The sequence below is a fragment of the Mizuhopecten yessoensis genome, unplaced genomic scaffold (genome assembly GCF_002113885.1).
Source record: "Mizuhopecten yessoensis strain PY_sf001 unplaced genomic scaffold, ASM211388v2 scaffold11091, whole genome shotgun sequence".
Classification (NCBI taxonomy): domain Eukaryota; kingdom Metazoa; phylum Mollusca; class Bivalvia; order Pectinida; family Pectinidae; genus Mizuhopecten; species Mizuhopecten yessoensis.
Genome location: NW_018408875.1, coordinates 385,347 through 407,487, shown reverse-complemented (window position 1 = coordinate 407,487; position 22,141 = coordinate 385,347). Strand labels below are relative to the sequence as shown.

At 36.6% G+C, this 22,141-nt stretch overlaps 1 protein-coding gene across 6 annotated transcripts in view; it reads left to right on the top strand.

The window, feature by feature from the left end:
- LOC110465558 (thrombospondin type-1 domain-containing protein 4-like) overlaps positions 1-22,141 on the top strand; it is a 120,527-nt gene that overhangs the window by 83,488 nt on the left and 14,898 nt on the right. For all 6 annotated transcript variants that reach the window (XM_021521476.1, XM_021521478.1, XM_021521475.1 and 3 more), the window contains 3 exons: positions 18,525-18,714; positions 19,258-19,427; positions 20,268-20,838. In XM_021521476.1, the coding sequence (XP_021377151.1) occupies positions 18,525-18,714; positions 19,258-19,427; positions 20,268-20,838 (931 nt within the window). The remainder of the gene's footprint in view (positions 1-18,524; positions 18,715-19,257; positions 19,428-20,267; positions 20,839-22,141) is intronic.

Genomic DNA, 22,141 nt, shown 5'->3' with positions numbered 1-22,141 from the left:
GGCACCAAGCACAGCATTCCGCCCGGTCACATTATACTGACAACGGTTGAACCAGTTGTTGTCATTTCCCTAAATGCTGAATGTTAAGCAGGGAATAACAACTACCATTTTTAAGGACTTTGGTATGTCCTGGCCAGGGGACAGAACCAATGGCCTTCCTCACCTGGGTGAACGTTCAACATTAAGGGCCAAAAGTGAGGTGTTGTCAAGCAAGACGCTAAGAAATAAAAGGTATTTAGAAGTAGAAGGAAAGATAAAGATCCCAAATATTGCAATGGGTGCAGCGGATTTATTTTAGTTGCTTTTGTGTCCAAATAGAGGACAACCAAGCAAATTCCCAATTCTGCAGGGAGTTCCCACATTTGTCGCCTCCTACGATAAATGCCGTGGGCAACAGCAGGTGTTTTCTTTCCCCGATCCCCCACCTGCAGGAGTGCATCATATAGGTTACCTCTCCTTTGATATACAACTATTAGGCGTCCTTCCCTTTAGATTACGCAATTTTTACCTGCCCTTCGGTTACACATAAGGTTACATTCCCTTACATTACAAAATAGGTAACCTCCCTTAAGATTACAAAATAGGTTACAAAATAGGTTACATCCCCTCAAATTACACGATAGGTCATTTCCCCTAGCTTATGCACAAACACATTACCTCCCTTTGGTTACACTGTTATCTCCGTTCAGGTACCATACAAAATTAACTCTCCTCAGATTACACAATATAGAGACTACCCTTAAGGTTACACAGAGAACTACAAGTTCACCTATGTTATATAATTCAAAGGTAGGTTACCTTCCCTTGGGTTATACAATAAGCTCCCTTTAGGTAACACAATAGTTAATCTCCCCTTAGTTATAGAAATATTCCCCTTAGGACACACAAACAAAATAACACATTTTGTATAATCAATTAAATCCCCCTCAGATTGCAAAATATAAGGAGTGCCCAAAGGTTTCACAGAAAATGACCTTCCTTTAGGTTATACAATAGGTTACCTCCCTTTATGTAAGACAATATTTAGCCTCCCTATAAGATTACAAAATATGTTACCTTACTTTTGATGGTAGGTTACACAGTTACGTACCCTTGTCAGGTTACCTCCCCTTGTCTACACAATATGTTCCCTTCTCTTTCTTATTTAAAAGTTTCCTTCTGCGTTGTTGTCTGATGGTTTATTCTCTGACTCAGAGACCTGTTTTTTGCGATTGGAATTGATAGTGTTGCTAAATATGCATGTGGCAATGTCTATTTGCAGTTCTAAAGATTCTTGTTTTGTAAGGCTTCACAGAAAAACTCTAGTGTCTGTTATGAATGTAGCTTTTCACTAACCACCGTCTCGGCTGTAATCAACATACCTAAAATGGACTGCATCTGGCATCGCCTTCAATCAATAAAGTGTTGTTGATTACAAATTAGGTAAAATTAGGGCTTTTAAATCAAACTTTTCCTGAATTTAAATTACAAGACTCCTTAGTCTGAATCAGGGTCATTGGATAAATTGGCTGGCTTCATAAATATAATCAAACCTTTACTGCAAGCTGTACACATTTACACAGGGAACATATGGAGTTTAGGGAAACCTTATATAGTTTATAACATATACAGTCAGTGTACATTGAGACATAGTGTGTTTTTTAGAGGCATGTTATTATTTGTGAAGTATGTGGGACGAAAATGGGTAGTACACTGTGGTTGCCAGATAGTTTTAAGTCTGCTATAGCAATCATACAGACGCATCGATCCCAGCTTTGAATACTTGATTGGCTTGTTGCTTTTTTCCTGTCGTGAAAAATGTATTTATAGCAATATTTCATATTGTGTAGCATCACTAGTATGGTAACCCACCATTATGTATTTAATCGACTACGTATAAAAAAACTGGTGTCTTTCTATTAAGCAGTTTATAGTGATGCTACATGCACATGGCAGACATATTCATATACCTAACCCTTTCACCCCCATGTTACTTTAGTAGACTCTACCGTGTATGGATATGGATGAGTCCATTATGGTCTACAGTGGTGAAAGGGTTAACACATATATTGTAAGGAATTTTCACAAATGGCTGTCCATTACTGACTTACTGATATATTACAAAAAAATAAAAAATATACTACAGCATCAAAAACTCATAAAATATGTGAATCACTGAATGATGATAACTCTGATGATGACAAATAATCGTTTATCAAATACCCTATCAAATTTACCAGTTTGGAATCATTATATATATCAGTTGTTAAAAGAAAATGATTGTGTGTCTTTTTATTCTGGATGGAGACTCGACTCGTACAAATGCAAAAATAACTATTCGTGTGATGAATCTTGGAGTGTCAGATGCTGAATCATGTGTAGTTCTCCACTACATGTATATACAAGAGTTGTTGCCCTTTCTTCACCATGGGTCATTTTGTCTGGGGTATATCTCAGATATTCTTTCAAATATGCCATAGTTTGTATGTGTGTACGTCCTGGGATAGCAGACTGTGCACCAAACTTATAATACAGAGTTGCGGCCCTTTGTTCATTTTGATACTATACAGTGTAGTTTGAGTGTTGGATTGCTGGCACTTCTTTGTCATGTTATATAAAACAGGGTTTTAAGGATGAGGTTACTGTAATGACTGGTACACTCCCTCTCAGCATTATCTCACAAACTTTTGGCACAAAATATAGATAGAAGTGTGCAACCTGCCAACAGCTGAATTTATCATAATTATTCCAATAAATATGTAAATTTTGACATGAGAAGGAGAGGTTGGACGTTATATTGTTTACTAAATGCCCCAAATTGTGGTCAAATATATATGTTTTAATGGGGGTTTATGCATTTGCCAAATCACTTGTATTTTTGCAGGTCAACCTGCAAATCTGTGACCTCCATGACCTTCGTAAATTATTGTATATTTAGTAATTTTCTGCATTTGCAGAAAGCTCAGCATTGAAATTGTTAAAAAACCTTTTCAAAGCTTCAGATATAAGAACAGACTAGTATACATGTATCAAAAGGCAATTTAAAAAAAAGTTAATAAATTTTCAAATACATCATTTTGAAATAAGTTAGATTTTGAACAGCCATGCCCTGTTATACAAGGATGACTAAAAATGCAGGTTATGAGCCTGATAAGATATTATAATTTATGGAATGTTAAAGTAACCCGATATGATATTAATCTGGTTGGTTCTCCGTGTTATATCACACCAAAGATATCATTTAAAGAGTCTGTAAATAACTTTAATATATTTCAAAATTCTTGTTTAAATATTCAGTGGAATGGTACAATTTAAACTATGGCATGTCTGTATGTTAATGATGTCACAATTCTGTAATCTAAGGGAGGTCACCCACTGTGTCCTAATTCATGCTGCATGGCCTCATATTTGGTCAGTGTTACTGACAGGATATGGCTGTTATTATTACTTCAACAGGTGGCGTACATGGACCAGTGATGTTAGGACACTCAAGGCAAAGGCATGATACGATAGAAATCTGGTATTAAAAGAAATCAGCTTGATGTGAATCAGGTGATACAGAGAAAAGTGTATCAATTGAAAAATTGAATTGCTATTACATTATAGATGAAACAGGGCATCAGGAATGATTGCATATTATCTACATGAGCGTGCACTTCTTCCATCTCACATGTATAAATTCAGACTGACATCATAGATAATTATGTAAATTGTATACAAATGTAAATCAGTGTTTTACAAGGTAATTGAATTATTTTAATTATGTTTACGGCTTGGATTGTATAGCTAGTTTGATAGCCGCACGTTGTTGAATTAACCTATAACTGCCTCTGTAATCAGAGGGTACAATTACTGACGCATTTGGAGGTGTAGCAGAGGTTTGATGAATGAACAAATAATCAGAACTGACTTATTGCATTAAACTTGTGCAATATTGTATGATATCAAACATAATCAAAGTTGATATCGGCTATTAAAGAAAATTAAATGTTTTTTCTACAGGAAATATTAGCCTGTCATTTCACCCTTTATGCAGTTTTCTCTTCACGAAAAATAGCACACTTGACAAAAATCTTTGTAGTTAAGTAAATTTTTCCCGAGGCAGGTTTGCCTCAAGATATGATTCTAATGTTGCACCAAAAATGTGTTCATTAAACTAAATGACCTTGACCCTGCCGTGCACAGAGATAAAAACAAATTAAAACTTCAAATGATTTCTATCTCATTAAGCACAGAGCCTCCAGTGAAATAGAGTGCTTGACATCTTACTTGTAAGAAAACTATTTCACTTTTAGTGACACCTGACATTTTCCAACATGAGCTCTAGATTAAAAAGGTTAAAATATGCTATCAATGAGATTCTAACATTCTGAGATAGTGTTTGATGATAGAAACAGGTTTAATGACCTGTTAAATTACACCGTAAATTGTCCTTCTTTTGTGTATCTAAACTTGTGTATGTAAATGCAGGTTTATAGGGTGCATATTTGTGTAAGGTAACAAATTTTGATAAACATGCATGTCAACCTTCAAAAATGTTTTTCTCAATCAATTTTGTAGATAGTTATTCTTGTGGTCATAGTTTAATAAAACTCTAATCTATTGACTTGAATATTTAACATCTCTGGATTGAAGATTATGTATGTAACTTAATTTTATTTTTGAAGAATTTATCTTCCACATTATACCTTTGATGTTTGAGTTATCTCCCTTAATTCTTTCTTTAGTAAGCGATAAATTATCATTGTTTTATAAACATCAACGTTTTTTCCCCATACTTTTTAAAACGTATCATGAATCAAAGATTTGAGATATCTTTCTTTTGGATGTCTCACTAAGGTAGCATGAAATCTTTTCAATTTTTTTCAAACAGTCAATTTTCGAACAACTATATTTCTGTTAAATGTACTGCATGATGGGATTTATATGGAATACAATATACTTTTTTTACAAATGACTTAAAAATTGTCATAATAACAATAATGGAAATCATATATTTGAACTTGATGATACTCTGCACCTTAACATAAAAAAAGTTTACTTAATATAAAACAAAATCATTTGTGGTACAATTTTTTTGTATCGAAAAAATAAATTTGCTTAAACATATCATGATATTAACAGAAATATGACATTAAGTATCAGAAATGTGATATTAGGAAATCTCATGACATAAAAATGAATCTTGTAGCTTATGGTTTGAATTTGTATTGAACTGTCATAGAACATACATACTTTAACATCTCATACATTTCACAAAAATAATTCAAGTTAATTGTATAGTCCTAAATCTGCAACTTTCTGCTATGCTTTTGCAATACTTCTTTGAGTCTTTCAATATTTTCATAAGCTGACAAAAAAGCACTTGAAGTTTTCCTTGTTTTAACATACTGTATGATAGTCAAGAATGCCATAGAGAAATCTGTTCTATGTAATGTATAAAATTGGTCTGCTGATTTCAAATGACAGAAATGACAGTGAAATATAGGGGTTATTCCTCCTAAATGCTTGGCTTAGCAAATTCGTAACAAAATTTTGTCAATCCAAGAATTCATAATTCCCAAAGAAAATAAATTGAGATATTATCGATTTCTGTATAAAAAAAAATCATTTTATCAGTAATTTGATTTTCGAGACCAAAAGAACAGTTGATTTATTGGAATTAAAACTGTTTATCTCTTGCCGTTAATGTTTAGTTTTAACTCTGAGAGACAATACCTGTCGCTGTTCTGATGGCAGAACACACCCTCATGTATCATAACAATATAGAGGTAACGAGATTATTCTATGTCGCGGAGAAGTTTTGAAATCTTCTCGCCATACAATTATATATTTCCCCAATGTTTCTTCATTCCATTCATTTCATCAGTGATAAATTGCTCAGATATCAAAGTTCAAAATATTATTGCGTCCACTTTACGAAATTGACTTTTTTCTGAATAGTCTGGAACCCACTGACTGAGATGTTGATATCGATTACAACGACGTCTGTCAGATTGTCCGGCGATATTCAATTACGTCACACCGTTTTGTCAAATTTAGACATTAGGGGTAAAAATCACATTTAAAACAGATCAGATCCATTTGTTTCAGTTTATTTAAAAAAAAAAGTTTTAAAAGCATTCCCGAAGAGTTCTACCTTCGATACATTTATTTTTTGACACCACTGTAGAATGTCTTTGTTCATGAAATATTCAAGGTTATTCCTCAAGAAAGATGTCATTGTATGAGTAGGGTACTATAGCTGATCATTTAGACTTTGATGCATTGCTACAAATGGTAATGAGCAACCTGAGATGACATTTTTGTACCACACTGTAGGTTTCCATTCATTATTTCTGTCTTGGTCGGTGTCGTCGGTGCACAAGAACCGTCACATTTTGTCATACATATGTCAGGTATCGGATCACAAAAATACCTGGCACAGCATCTGTTTTAATTACATTATCAACCAAGTGCCAATCCAGATAGAAAACTAACTTGATAAGCGTGAAAATGACACGGAATCCTAGGGTGACAGCTATAAATGAAATGATTTTGTTAAATTTTACACGAATATGACTGTTTTCAGTATACAGCACATAGGCGAACAGCCCGGCTGTCTGTATTGAGAGACCACCCAAAGGAAGGCTCTAAAGTTATCTCTTAATTAAAAGAGATGCAGGTCCCTTGATAAAGTATTAATGAAAACTGCTCTGTGGGTAAGAGATAAGGTGGTTCCTGAAGGGAGATAATTGCTTAATAGAGGAGATAAAACTTTCACATACAAATTGCTGAAGATAAGTTATAGCTAGATGGGGTACAATGAATGATGTATAACTAAATGGTATTAGTTAATCTGTGGTCATGTTGACATCAAACTGTGGTTGATATGTCACTGTGTGGTCAGCCTGACTGGACATTGAATACTGTGTAACTTGGTATGTCCTCCTGACTGGACATTGAATACTGTACTGTGATTTGATATGTCACTGTGTGGTCAGTCTGACCAGACATTGCATTGAATACTGTGTTACTTGGTATGTCCTCTTGACTGGACATTGAATACTGTGTAACTTTAATACTGTGTAACTTGGTATGTCATTGTGTTCAGCTTGACTGGACATTGAATACTGTGTAACTTGGTATGTCACTGTGTGGTCAGTTTGTATGGACATTGAATACTGTGTAACTTGGTATGTCACTGTGTGGTCAACTTGACTGGACATTGAATACTGTGTAACTTGGTATGTCATTGTGTGGTCAATTTGTATGGACATTGAATGCTGTATAGCTTGGTATGTCATTGTGTGGTCAGCTTGACTTGACATTGAATACTGTGTAACTTGGTATGTCCTCTTGACTGGACATTGAATACTGTGTAACTTGGTATGTCATTGTGTGGTCAGTTTGTATGGACATTGAATACTGTGTAACTTGGTGTGTCATTGTGTGGTCAATTTGTATGGACATTGAATACTGTGTAACTTGGTATGTCACTGTGCGTTCAACTTGACTGGACATTGGATACTGTGTAACTTGGTATGTCACTGTGTGGTCAGTCTGACCGGACATTGAATACTGTGTAACTTGGTATGTCATTGTGTGATCAGCCTGACTGGGCATTGAATACTGTGTAACTTGGTATGTCATTGTGTGGTCAGTTTGTATGGACATTGAATGCTGTATAGCTTGGTATGTCATTGTGTGGTCAGTCTGACTGGACATTGAATACTGTGTAACTTGGTATGTCACTGTATGTTCAGCCTGACTGGACATTAAATACTGTGTAACTTGGTATGTCATTGTGTGATCAGCCTGACTGGGCATTGAATGCTGTGTAACTTGGTATGTCATTGTGTGATAAGCCTGACTGGGCATTGAATACTGTGTAACTTGGTATGTGACTGTGTGGTCAGTTTGATTGGATATTGGATACTGTGTAAATTGATATGTCACTGTGTACTTGGTTTGTCACTGTGTGGTCAGTTTGTATGGACATTGAATACTGTATAACTTGATATGTCACTGTGTGGTCGGCTTGACTGGACATTGAATACTGTGTTTCCTGGTATGTCATTGTCTGGTCAGCTTGACTGGACATTGAATACTGTGTTACTTGGTATAGAACTGTGTGGTCAGCTTGACTCGACATTGAATACTGTGTGTCTTGGTATGTCATTGTGTGATCAGTTTGCTGGACATTTAATACTGTGTAACTTGGTATGTCACTGTGCAGTCATTTTGACTGGACATTTAATACTGTGTATCTTGATATGTCACCGTGTGGTCAGCTTGACTGGACATTGAATACTGTGTTACCTGGTATGTCATTGTCTGGTCAGCTTGACTGGACATTGAATACTGTGTTACCTGGTATGTCATTGTCTGGTCAGCTTGACTGGACATTGAATACTGTGTACCTTGGAATGTCACTGTGTGGTCAGTTTGTATGGACATTGAATACTGTGTTACTTGGTATGTCATTGTCTGGTCAGCCTGACCGGACATTGAATACTGTATAACTTGGTATGTCACTGTGTGGTCAGTCTGACCGGACATTGAATACTGTGTAACTTGGTATGTCATTTTGTGGTCAGTTTGTATGGACATTGAATACTGTGTTACTTGGTATAGCACTGTGTGGTCAGCTTGACTGGCCATTGAATACTGTGTAACTTGGTATGTCCTCTCGACTGGACATGGAATACTGTACTGTGACTTGATATGTCATTGTGTGGTCAGCCTGACTGGACATTGAATACTGTGTGTCTTGGTATGTCACTGTGTGGTCAGTTTGTATGGACATTTAATACTGTGTAACTTGGTATAGAACTGTGTGGTCAGCTTGCCTTGACATTGAATACTGTGTAACTTGGTATGTGACTGTGTGGTCAGTTTGATTGGATATTGGATACTGTGTAAATTGATATGTCACTGTGTGGTCAGTTTGAGTGGACATTGAATACTGTGTAACTTGGTACGTCATTGTGTGATCAGCCTGACTGGGCATTGAATACTGTGTAACTTGGTATGTCCTCTTGACTGGACATTAAATACTGTGTAACTTGGTATGTCATTGTGTGATCAGCTTGACTGGACATTGAATACTGTGTAACTTTGTCTGTCACTGTGTGGGCAACGTGACTGGACATTGAATACTCTATAACTTGGTATGTCACTATGTGGTCAACCTGACTGGGCATTTAATACTGTGTATCTTGATATGTCACTGTGTGGTCAGCTTGATTGGACATTGAATAATGTGTACCTTGGTATGTCACTGTGTGGTCAGCTTTACTGGACATCGAATACTGTTGGTGGTACATTTGTATTTACCAAGGTCAAAATAGTGTGATTTTGACCATTTGTTTTAGGAATCTGATGGCGGTATGTTGGTTAGGCGTTACAACGGGTGCATTAATGTTGGGGAAATCCGTTCTGAGTAAATTAATGGCGGTATGCGGTTTTGGCAGTTTAATGGGTGGCATTACAAGGGGATTTTACTGTACAACAATATGCATTACTATAATACAAGATAATTGTATAAAATAATCTCAAACACTTTCTAAACTTTTGAAAGTTAACATGTTTTAAATTGTCCTGATAGATCTGCATTTCTGTGGCATTTAGTCATGTTGAAGAATCACCATTGGTATACATTAACCCTTTCACCCCTACGAAAACTTGATTAGACTCTACCATACATTCATCTGGATGAGTCCATTATGGTCTACAGTTGTAAAAGGGTTAAAACTGTACATCTGTAAAATACTGCAATACATGTACTGCAGGTAGGAAACATCAATTTTGCAGTGATTTGAGATTTGAGCTGATAACCTTTCACTGACAAACTGGAGTGCCCGGACTTTAAAGGTTGTTGACATTACCAACTTGGCATTTTCAAACTTTTGTCTGGCTTTGTACTTAAAAAATATATGGTACTGTGCTTGTTGACTTGTGAACTAAAAGATCAGGCAGATTGGGGATAGTTTTGTGTACCTATCTCAGAACAGTGTACAGGGTACGTTAAATAGAAACCACAAAGAGCAAACTGAAGGCATGCTATTTGTAGAAAAAAGGACATACTTCAGATAGGAATGAAATGTGAATTTGTATAAATGTACTTTAAGTTAATTTGTCTTTATGAATAAAAGCAAAACAACATTTGTGCAATGAAATGTTTTCAATGCTGGAAATTTAGGTGTCATAAATATTTATGATATATTTTTAAAATCCATTTGTTGACTTTTCATGAGGTTAATGCAAGGATTTGTCAACCTATGAAAAGTTAATTCACTAGTTTGTATACATGATCAGTACAGTTGTTTCTTATGGTTATTCTCGTAAACTTTTCATTCTAAAGCATTTCAAAATATTTGTTGTCCCACTCAATTCAATTTATCATTGTTTTTTGTTTTTTTTATCTCAAAAGAACGATTTATTGGAAAATAAGTTCAGTTCCTTTTGCAGTTAATAGTAAATGCCGTTCACCAAGGTCACAGTCCGAGGTTTGATTCCCCGATCGGACATGAAAGGGTATGGGGTCACCTGCATGAGTTGTAAAAATTCTTTTCATAGTTGTTGTAAAATAAATAAAGTTTATATTTAAAAGTATATTTAAATCTGTTGTTAAATAATTTGTTCATTGTTTACAATTCTTCATCAATTTTAAAAAGCTGTCTCCTTTTACTGTTATAGATAAGATTTTAAGGATAACGTTCTCAAGAAATTCATTACATCTGATTGGAACTCATAACAGCAAAATAAATACTCACAAAATCAACAGATGCGTGTGGAACACAACAAATCATGTTACCTATGTGTTTTGCTATCGACCAAATGAGTTAAGTTGAAATTCTATTCAATTGGTTCAGAAAAAATACTATGCAGACAGTCAGTTCATGATAGATAGATGGTCAACCCACTGGAAACAATATACCTAACTTTTCTGGTGCCAGTGACAAGAGGATAGCATTGTGCGACCTTGGGGAGTGCAGTTGTGTGTGATAATACACTATTGTTTAGTGCAGCATTAATGTGTATGATGGATAAGCTGGGATGCCTAGGATATATATTTAGAGTGAATCACATGAAAGCGACTCGTCAATCTTGGAGGTGGACACTTTTAATGTATAATTACGTGCCAGTGTCCCTTGTGTGTTACGGTAACAGGTAATTGATGATGGTATACAACTAGTCGTAATGATGTAATGGTAAGACTTAAAGAGGTATTCACACCCTGGGATTATACACCCGTTTATTAGGAAGATTTGTTGCTTATTGACATCTGAGGATCATATACGCAGTAATTTGAGGTAGTTGAGAAAGATGTGACATCTACAGACACTCTTAGTTATGATACTGTGATTTAACTGGACTGGGTCAGTCACCGGTGACCAGGTAGCTGAATTGATTGTAGCGTCCGTCCAGAGTTTGGGGATCCCAGGTTCGAATCCAGGTCTGGCTGTAAATTTTTCCTCTTTGGTTACAATACATTCATTGAAAATCATGAGTTGGACGACCTTTTTCTCATATTTATTTACTGATACATGTATCTCCTTTTTTGTTTGCATGTACACTATTGTAGTCTTCAGTCAGTTTTGTTGTTTTGGTTGATGACAACTATTATAATATACAGTATTATATAATACAGATGCTTCTGGGTGGTACCCAAATGCAGGTAACATGATACACCAAAGACTATCTTATCTTACACCCTGTGGAATTAAAGCAGCAGAAGGTCAGATAAGACACGATGTTCTTATACACAGGTCTTTCTTGCTACTTATCAAAGGATATTGAAACACAGTCAGACCTGTATTATGAGTCCAACCTCAAATGTCCAAATAATATTCTCTTAATACAGGGCTAGATCATAAAGTGTCCAAAATGAAATCACAAGAAAGTGGAACATTAAAAGTAACAAAGGCGGTCTCTTAATGGAAGCAGTCACGAGTAGGTTTGTGTGAATATATATTAAAAAATCGAATAGACACCCCAAGTGTAAACACTGCATAATTTACTGTATTTACTCTACTGTGATAACCCAACCCTGATACTGATGTACCAACACGTACTTAACCACATAACGCCCTGCCTATGTAAAAATATACCAAACAAAAAAATACATAAAAAACTCCAATATCATTAACAAGATATTTACATAGGAGGTCAACTCAGACACTAATTGTGACAAAAATGTCATTATATAGAGGTCTCACAGTTTGTAGTTTCAATCAAAAATGAGATATATATATCGATCATTATGTTGAAGTAGACAGGTTATCGGAATACTCAGGTGTAAGGCAAGACAGATATCAATGTACGTATGATTTGATGGTGTTACAGTCATTACAGACTATTTAGTGAGGAAGCGTAGTGGTCATAGGAAAAATTGAAATCAAATATTCCCAAACTTTGTCAGTTGCATGTGGCCTCTTTAAATAAGGGATGTTTTTAGAGTGTGTTGCCTAACTTTAGAAAAGGAATTGATACATCCATCCATAATGCCCTCTTATGTTGTTAACACGTAACCGGGTGACACATACTGCAGTACAGCACAATGACAGTATATTACTAGACTGCTGTGTTACTCTCACAGATTTGTCATGGACAGATTATAATCATCATAGATGCATATATTCAAATTAGCCATGGACTTACTACTCTGGTTTGATTAGAAATAAATATATTGCTTACATCTCAAAACAGAGAAGAATCTTTCTGTAATACATCTGCATGTATATCAATTAACAGCTGTATAAACATTCCTCCAGAACTAATATCAGAGGTTCATTATTCCATGTAAGGTACAACCTTCATTGGAGACCTTTCCTTAATACTTTACCATAACATTAGCAGACTCAATCAATCATGGATTTCCATCCATTTTTGGCAATAGTTCACCATTAGAAAAGTAGAAAAAAGCATTAAGATAAGTTTTCGAGTTTCAAAGAAGGTTTGAACTTTTCAGAACTATGATGAGTGAAATTAAATTCAAAAGAGTACGTAGAGCCAGAATAATTTAAAAAGAAACAAGATAAAAACATCACTTTCCTTCTGAACAACTTATTCTGCAGAACTGTGAGGCCTAGAATCACAACATTTTGGCATAAAGCTTGTTATGATAAAGGGCTATCAGGTTTAAAGGTGAATCAAACATGTATAACCTGTACACAACCATGGAGGCAAATAAATTAATTTGATGTTTTCCAAGACAGATACTTTTGAAATCAGACACACAAGGTCCTAGTGAGTGATAATGTGACAGGTTTTATTCTTAAGTCAGACATATATGGTCCTAGTAAGTGTTTATGTGATAATCTTGTCATATTGAAGTCAAACACCCCAGGTCCTAGTGAGTGTAAAAGTGATAATCTTTCAAGACAGGTTCTGTTGTAGTCAGTCACACAAGGTCCTAGTGAGTGTTACTGTGATAATCTCTCCAGACAGGTTCTGTTGTAGTCAGACACACCAGGTCCTAGTGAGTGTTCCTGTGATAATCTCTCATGACAGGTTCTGTTGTAGTCAGACACACAAGGTCCTAGTAAGTGTTCCTGTGATAATCTCTCACGGCAGGTTCTGTTGTAGTCAGACACACGGTCCTACTGAGTGTAACAGTGATAATCTCTCACGACAGGTTCTGTTGTAGCCTGACACACAAGGTCCTAGTGAGTGTTACTGTGATAATCTCTCACGGCAGGTTCTGTTGTAGTCAGACACACGGTCCTACTGAGTGTAACAGTGATAATCTCTCACGACAGGTTCTGTTGTAGCCTGACACACAAGGTCCTAGTGAGTGTTACTCTGATAATCTCTCAGGACAGGTTCTGAGTAGTCAGGCACACAAGGTCCTAGTGAGTGTTACTGTCATAGTCTATCAAGACAGGTTCTGTTGAAGTCAGACACACAAGGTCCTAGTGAGTGTAACAGTGATAATCTCTGACGACAGGTTCTGTTGTAGTCAGACACAAGGTCCTAGTGAGTGTAACAGTGATAATCTCTCACGACAGGTTCTGTTGTAGTCAGACACATAAGGTCCTAGTGAGTGTAACAGTGATAATCTCTCACGGCAGGGTCTGTTGAAGTCAGACACACAAGGTCCTAGTGAGTGGTACTGTGATAATCTATCAAGACAGGTTCTGTTGTAGCCTGACACACAAGGTCCTAGGGAGTGTAACAGTGATAATCTCTCACGACAGGTTCTGTTGTAGTCAGGCACACAAGGTCCTAGTGAGTGTTACTGTGATAATCTGTCAGGACAGGTTATGTTGTAGTCAGGCACACAAGGTCCTAGTGAGTGCTACTGTAATAATCTACCGAGACAGGTTCTGTTGTAGTCATACACACAAGGTCCTAGTGAGTGTTACTCTGATAATCTCTCAGGACAGGTTCTGAGTAGTCAGGCACACAAGGTCCTAGTGAGTGCTACTGTAATAATCTCCCGAGACAGGTTCTGTTGTAGTCATACACACAAGGTCCTAGTGAGTGTTACTGTGATAATCTGTCAGGACAGGTTATGTTGTAGTCAGGCACACAAGGTCCTAGTGAGTGTTACTGTGATAATCACTCAAGACTACTTTTGTTTTAGTTCGACACACACAGTCACAGACAGTGTGAAAGGGGTAGTTTCTATTGTAGAGTGACATACAAGCTCCTAATATGTGGCCAGATGTTATAAACCCCCTCCCTGGTGAGTTGTATAAAAATACACTATCTATAGCTATTTTACTTTTTATGAACACTATTGACATTAATGTATGCAGAAAAGTCTTATCTTTATTGCTTCTTGATTGAATTTGTTTCAGATTCATGATTTCACATTAATACATATCCACCCAGCAATAATAGGGTAATATCCTAGTGTAACTTTAAATCTACCTGATAAAAACATGTTCCACATGTATCCCATTTCAGTAATATAATGATGTAATGCTTCTGCAATGAATCCTACGGTAAATACCCTTAAATTTTGTTAAGTCTTATCTGTCATAATAATAAATCAAACTATTGTTATTATCTTATCAAATCATTACAACTGGCCCTGGTTGGGTCCTGATGAAATGGATCCTGGTGAAATGGGTCCTTATGAAATGGGTCCCTGGTGAAATGGGTCCTGATGAAATGGGTCCTGATGAAATGGGTCCCTGGTGAAATGGGTCCTGGTGACCTGATGAAATGGGTCCCTGGTGAAATGGGTCCTGGTGAAATGTAGGATGTTTTGAGAGAGCTTGAGCACTGGTGTGCTGGTAGCAATCTGCATTAAAGGCCAACAAGGCTGCTTGAGTGGCGACCTCTGAAAATTAGCATACCGGTACATGCAGTCACTACTGTTCTTGAATAAGCAGTAAGCTTATGTGTGCATAGTAATTCTCTTTGTGACAGCTGAAAAATAAAGGTCAAGGTCATTATTTAAAAATAATTTTTGGTAGCCCTATAACCTTGCATAAAGTTCAAAGCATGTACAGTATCTGGTATTTTACTTACAATTTTCTGGAATAATTGTCTAAGGTCAAGGTCAAAGTTGAAGGTCCAATGTAATTTTCCTAAGCCATTTTCAAAAATTTAGGATTTCAAGAGAATTATGTTTTTTATGATATTTTAAAGACTCTCTAAATATAGGTCAATGGAGAAGGTCATTTGGGGCAATGTTAAACACCTTATATCTGATTATGACCAGATATATGGCCTGTGCAATATCTGGTCACATACATTGTAGTTTAACATATTTTGTTGTGTGTTTATAGTGGTTATTAACCTGTTAATAACTTGAATATTCGTATCACAATATACACATCAAAGACACATCATGAATAGTTTAGGTGTACTGCCGTAGTAAAATACCATTACAATCTGTTTGCTCATGTTCCCTATCCTTTCAGGACCATGCATGTCTATTATCCGTAAGTTTTTAGGCAGTGTGTCGTTATTTTTGGACTCTTTACTTCTGTAACTACCGACTTCTGTAACTACCGGTAAAAAGATTGAGTCCAGGACACAGGGTGAGGTCCAACAATATAAAAAAAACTTTCATTAAAACTAAAGATAAAAGATTAAAAGAAATACATTTTAGTCTTTAAGATGTACATACATCTATATATACCAGTAGGAGACCTGTGATACCTACCTTGTGAGATTTTTATGTACATTGTACATACCTGTATAAGATAGGTATAAAGAAGGACATATTTACGGTATGTTGTTAAAGTCGGTAAACCACAGGGCTAAGGCACCAGACTGACTGACCCGTCTGATAAGTTATGTAATAAAGCGTAAAATCCTACATTCCTATACGTCCGACCTATTGTCTAACCAACAGCTTTCTCCATTCAACAGCTAGGCTTGAAATTTCGTAAGCTATCATAATTCATGAACTTTCTTTAAAAAAGTTTGAAACTTGAAGGTAATGCATACTGAGAGGACATGTATTGTAAGTGAGAGTGAAGGGGGAAGGACATAGGGTTTAAAAGATGTGCAGATTTTAACATACAGATGATAAAAGAATTTAAAACAAGTTTATCACGAATTCTGGTATCATGTTCCTAGGTGATAATGGCTGGGGACTACCTTTACATATTTGGGATTTAGCATTTGTATGTGTAATTTATCAGATATTTCATGTCATCGTGAATTTAAGTTTTTTTTGTGTTGCGTATAAACATAATGTAAACTAAGAAAGATAACCCTCACTGTGAACCTGCACCTAGTGTGTACCTAAAGACATTGTAACCTATCTTTAACAGACAAAGACACAGAAAGAGACCATCACAAGTAGCTGTATGTTTGAACTTAGGTTAGAGTTAAGGCTACTAACAAGTTGAACTATGTTGTTTAACCACTGTCACTTGTAAAATATTTAAAGTCTGTTTTAAAAAAGATATTTTGTAAAAAGCACATATTTATATTCATTTACAGAATTATAGTTGTTTGTAATAAGTAATTATTTGAAAACAAAAATAAAAAATAAGAAAACAGGAAAACTGCAGGGATCAAAGGACCTTATAATTACAAGTCTTTCACTTTACTGCTATCAACTGCTATCTGGGAATTATAAATGCACAGCATCAAAATGGTTGTCTAATTTACGGGGCGCAATTAAAGTTTATGAAGATAAAATTGAACATTGTAATATGTATAATTTGACAGGTGAAGTTGCTCTAAGCCAGAAAAAATCCTTTTAGTTGCTTCACCTTCTGTATACATGTATAAGGGAGGTTACTCCAAGTACAAAATCTGAGAAGAGCTCTTTTTCACATTTTTAGCTGATGCAGTGGAAGTAACCCTTTGCCTTAATCAATATAAATCATATCATTATCCCAGGACGTTTTCACAGTAGTTTCCATTCAGATAGATGCAACAGTTTGTATTTGTTACATGTAATTAGTTGACTCTAAAACTTGACCCACAATGTTAACCTCAGTCTTGAGACTACCTGCATCTGTAATGAGAGACCTGGTCTTTTGTCTCTAAAGTCTTGGGCTTGAGAAACCATCAACAAGACAAGACAAACTGTGATAATTAAAACCTGTGTTGGAGAGATCACCTGTCTTGACAGACAATGGTCCTGTCTTGAAAAGCTGCCAGTCATGTGACACTGCCTGTCTGTTGAGACCAACATTTGTATGATATATATGACAAAACTTGATTTGAGAAGCCATCATTAATGTAACACAACCTGTCTGGAGAGACCACCCACAATTAATGTGACACCACATCCTGTCTTGAGAGACCACAATTAATGTGACATAACCTGTCTTGAGAGACTACCATTAATGTGACAAAACATGTTTAGAGAGACTGACAGTTATGTGATAAAAACTGTCTCAAAAGACCAGCATTTATGTATTACAGCCTGTCTTAATAGACAATAAATAAAATAATCAATACACAACATTTGATATAGCGCCCTATCTAGCTAACATAAGCCACTCTAAAGCGCTTTACAGTACATAGATATACAATTTAATACAATGAATACAATTAGCATATACATTAATCAATACAGTTTTGTGGGATTACCAGGAGCTGCCTTATCAGTCGCTATAACTACTAGTCCTATACCACCTGGCTAATATCTCCCTATGTGTGAAAGCCTGCGTGTGTGCTGGAGTTGTATTGTGTTCTGTTTGTAGTGGGACCGTACTTCCAATGGCATCATTTATCGTGCCACCTCACTTGAATGCCACAGCACAGATACCGCAACATCTACCCCAGACCATTTTATACTCCACCTGGTGTGTTGGGGTTGTGTGGGCAGGAGAAAAACACTTTCTCTGAATATTCCATGCATGCGACGACTTCGGGGATCGAACCCTGGCCGCCTGCTTGGAAGGCCAGAGTGTTAACCACTCGACCAATCCGACCAATAACTTAGTTATACTCTAATAATTAAGAGTCCCCCAGAGATACCTGTAGTTTGTACCCACTGTAATATGAAAATACTTGTACTATAAACCATATTTTTCTCAGTAAATCTTCCCTAACCATTTCCTTTGGCAGAAGTGATTGATTACTCTCTGTGTGTACTATACCAAACTTACTATTTCTTTACTTTGTGTATCTAGGTGACGTGTTTCCTGGTGAAGAGCGAGAGTACGTGTTCCCAGTGTGACCGCGGTGAACTGAGGTGTAAGAAGATCTCAGGTATATATACAGTGAGGTATCTGAGCCAGGGCTACCATCCCGTTGTGGACATACCAGAGGGGGCTTGTAATGTCAACGTTACAGAGCACAAAAACAGCAGGAACTACCTGGGTACGTAGCACTTAAGTAGGAAAGGGTGAGGCTGAAAGGTTCTGAGCTTCCCTTGATAGGTAATGTTCTGATGTGCTGATTTTGAAATCCATTTGTGCTAGAATCTGAATCATTTTCTTCTTATTTTTCTTAAGGCATCTAATAAAGCATCTTCAAAACTTTTTTGTGAAAAAGATGCAATTATTTTCAGTATGATGCAAGGACCCTTAAGTTTAGGAACTGGTTTAAAAAAAAATACATATGCAAAAATGGCTGAAATAGTTTCACACCTAGGCATTAAGTCTAAATTCTGTTAAAACTTTTGCTTTATAAAAAATCATTTATAAACTACTTGCTCTATGCTAAATTTGAGTCTGATAGATCTAACTTTTAAAAATGACACAATGGGCCATTATAGAGGACGTCTGTATAGTGACCTTAAGGGTATATGCTACTTTATATATGAATTACCTTTCCATATACATGTATTATGTAAGATTTTCACACAAACTCTATATCTAAAAATATATACTATTTATTGTTTATATGTTTCCATTTATACAGCTTTAAAAGCAAGCACAGGTCACTGGATATTGAATGGCGGCTGGGTGAAGGACAAACCTGGATTGTATCGTGGGTCAGGAACACAGTTCAGGTACGACCGAGACAGCTCCAGGTGTCCTAACGAGTGTATTTGGGGACAGGGACCTCTCACACACAAGGTCACTGTACAGGTAGGTCACTCTTTCTCTAGTTTAAGCTATACCTTTGTGAGTAATTAGATTTCATAATAAAATTGCTCAACAAAGTTTATTAAGTAAAACTTTTGCTAATTGTTAACAATTGAAGTATGGGTATGAGGGATATATATATATAGCAAGTTTAATTTATGATCCCCCGAGGCTATATCCCGAAATACCCATACTTCAACTGTTTTATTATACCGATACAAACACTCCCTTACAATATTCTAAATATTATTAGACAACAAATGTTCAACAGTTGGGACACTTTATTAACAAAACTAAAATTTTCTTGAGAATCAACATCAGAAAAAATCAGTATTTGCAATAACATGAAATAAAGGATTTCACATGTACAATAAACAATAAATCACAGTTTTTGCTTGAAAATTATCATTAACATAAATGCGAATTCTGAATTAATTCAAAACATGTTCCCTCTTTTTTAATGTAGTCAATGATTTGAGAATGAATAACAAGTTTTAAAACAACAACATTTGGAATTAAAATTGTCAAGTTTCCGAAATATTCACAAAAAGTTAAAAACAATGTCATTACCGTGGGAGGTCACTGGGTAGCACTAGACATATAGACACCGGCAAATACAATTAAAGTTATTGTTGGCCTTAAATGCAATACCAGGAAACAAACCGCCTCTGTGTCTTTGAGTGTTTTTTTGTTCTATTTTTTTTCATATATATTTTTTTTGTGTTATCTAATCAATAGTGCAAGTGTTCGTAAAATCAACTGTTCAGTACTGATCATAAAGGATGTAAGAAGACTTTCTTGTAAATGTTTAACAAATAGAAATTCTTTTTTATTGTCTCATAGCTTTTGTACGCATGGACCAATGAAGGCATCGTATACGAGTTCACCCTGCCTCCTGGTGTAGAGTATACATCCCCCACAAATCTGGTCCCCGAAGGGCAAAAGGCTCATAGGTGGCGCCACCATCACAATCGCCGGAGGCACCACTCATCTTCAAACTCACAAAACCTTTCAAGCACCTTGGTGAATCCGAATAACTATGGAGAACACACTAGTGAAAGGACGGACCCCAGTTTTTCTCAACAAACAGCTGTGTTGCCATCTACATATTCGGAGTCAAAGGTCAGGGTAGAACCACAACAACCTGGAAATATTCGCCACCACCCACCTCCACAGTATGTGTCTCCGGTGGAAACAGACTCGGGTTACCAGGCACTACGATCAGCGGGTCAAAGTGTGAGGTACGGTCGGGTCCCGCAGTATACGGGGAACAGGGAAGCGCTGACTGGTGGTGATGGAGGTTCCAGTCATGCGCTACAGATCCCGACTAACGCGGACAGATCACTTGTCTTACAGAGTGTGTACTCCTGGAGTATAGCGGGCTTCACTGCCTGTACTCATACTTGTGGATCAGGTAAGTGAGACTGGCACAGGACAAGATTTTACTTCCTTTGTACAGTCATAAACCCACAGTTTGAAAAATTGGAACAGAGGATATTTTAATCGGATAAATGTGATATAAACATGTTGCTTTTTAGCTCACCTGGTCCGAAAGGACCATGGTGAGCTTATGGCATACCGCAGCGTCCGTTGTCTGTCCGTCAACTATTCCTTTAAAGCGCTACTAGTCAGAAGGGCGGTGCCAAACAATAGAAATAGAGGTAAAACCTTTAGAATCCTTCTTTTACCATAGGGATTAAGGGGTTTTATTCTAACTTAGTCTGGATCATCCTTGGGCCAAGGGGAAACAAATTTTGTGTAAACGGTGGGTGTGGCCCCCCTGGAGGCAGAGGGGTTGGGCCAAACAATGGAAATAGAACTAAAACCTTTAAAATCCTTCTTCTACCGTAGGGATTAAGATATTTCATTCAAATTTAGTCTGGAGCATCCTTCAGCCAAGGGGACTCAATTTTGTATAAGTAGTGGGTGTGGCCCCCCTGGGGGCAGAGGGGCGGGGCAAAATAGGGGAAATAGAGGTAAACCTTTAAAATCCTTCTTCTATCGTAGGGATTAGGGGATTTTATACTTATTTAGTCTGGAGCATCCTTGGGCCAAAGGGACTCAATTTTGTATAAAAAGTGGGTGCGGCCCCCTTGGTGGCAGAGGGGTGGGGCCAAATAATGGAAACAGAGGTAAAACCTTTAAAATCCTTCTTCTACTGTGACGATTAAAGGATTTTATCCTTATTTAGTCTGGAGCATACTTGGGCCAAGGGGACTCAATTTTGTATAAACGGTGGGTGTGGCCCCCTTGGGGGCAGAGGGGCGGGCTGAATAGGGGAAATAGAGGTAAAACCTTTAAAATCCTTCTTCTACCATAGAGATTAAAATATGTTATCCTCTATTAGTCTGGAGCATCCTTGCATCTTGGTCTTGGTGTGGTCCCCCTGGGGGCAGAGGGTGGGGCCCAATAGGGGAAACATAGCAAATTCTTCAAAATTTTGTCCAAATTAGGTATGAAGCCAAATAAGGGATATAGAGGAATAGCTTTAATATCCTTTTTTCTTCCGTTAGGATGAAGCTATTTTGACAAAATTTGTACAGTAGCATCCTATGGGGAAGGGAAATAAGTTTTGTGTAAATTCCCCGAAAACCAACTCTGGAAAATTCAAAGGAAGGTGTTTATATAGGAAATCCTTTGAAGTTTAGTTATAGCCTGTTTCAACTAAGAATGTCAACTCATTTTGTAGATATGATACTAAAGTCAATAATAAAATG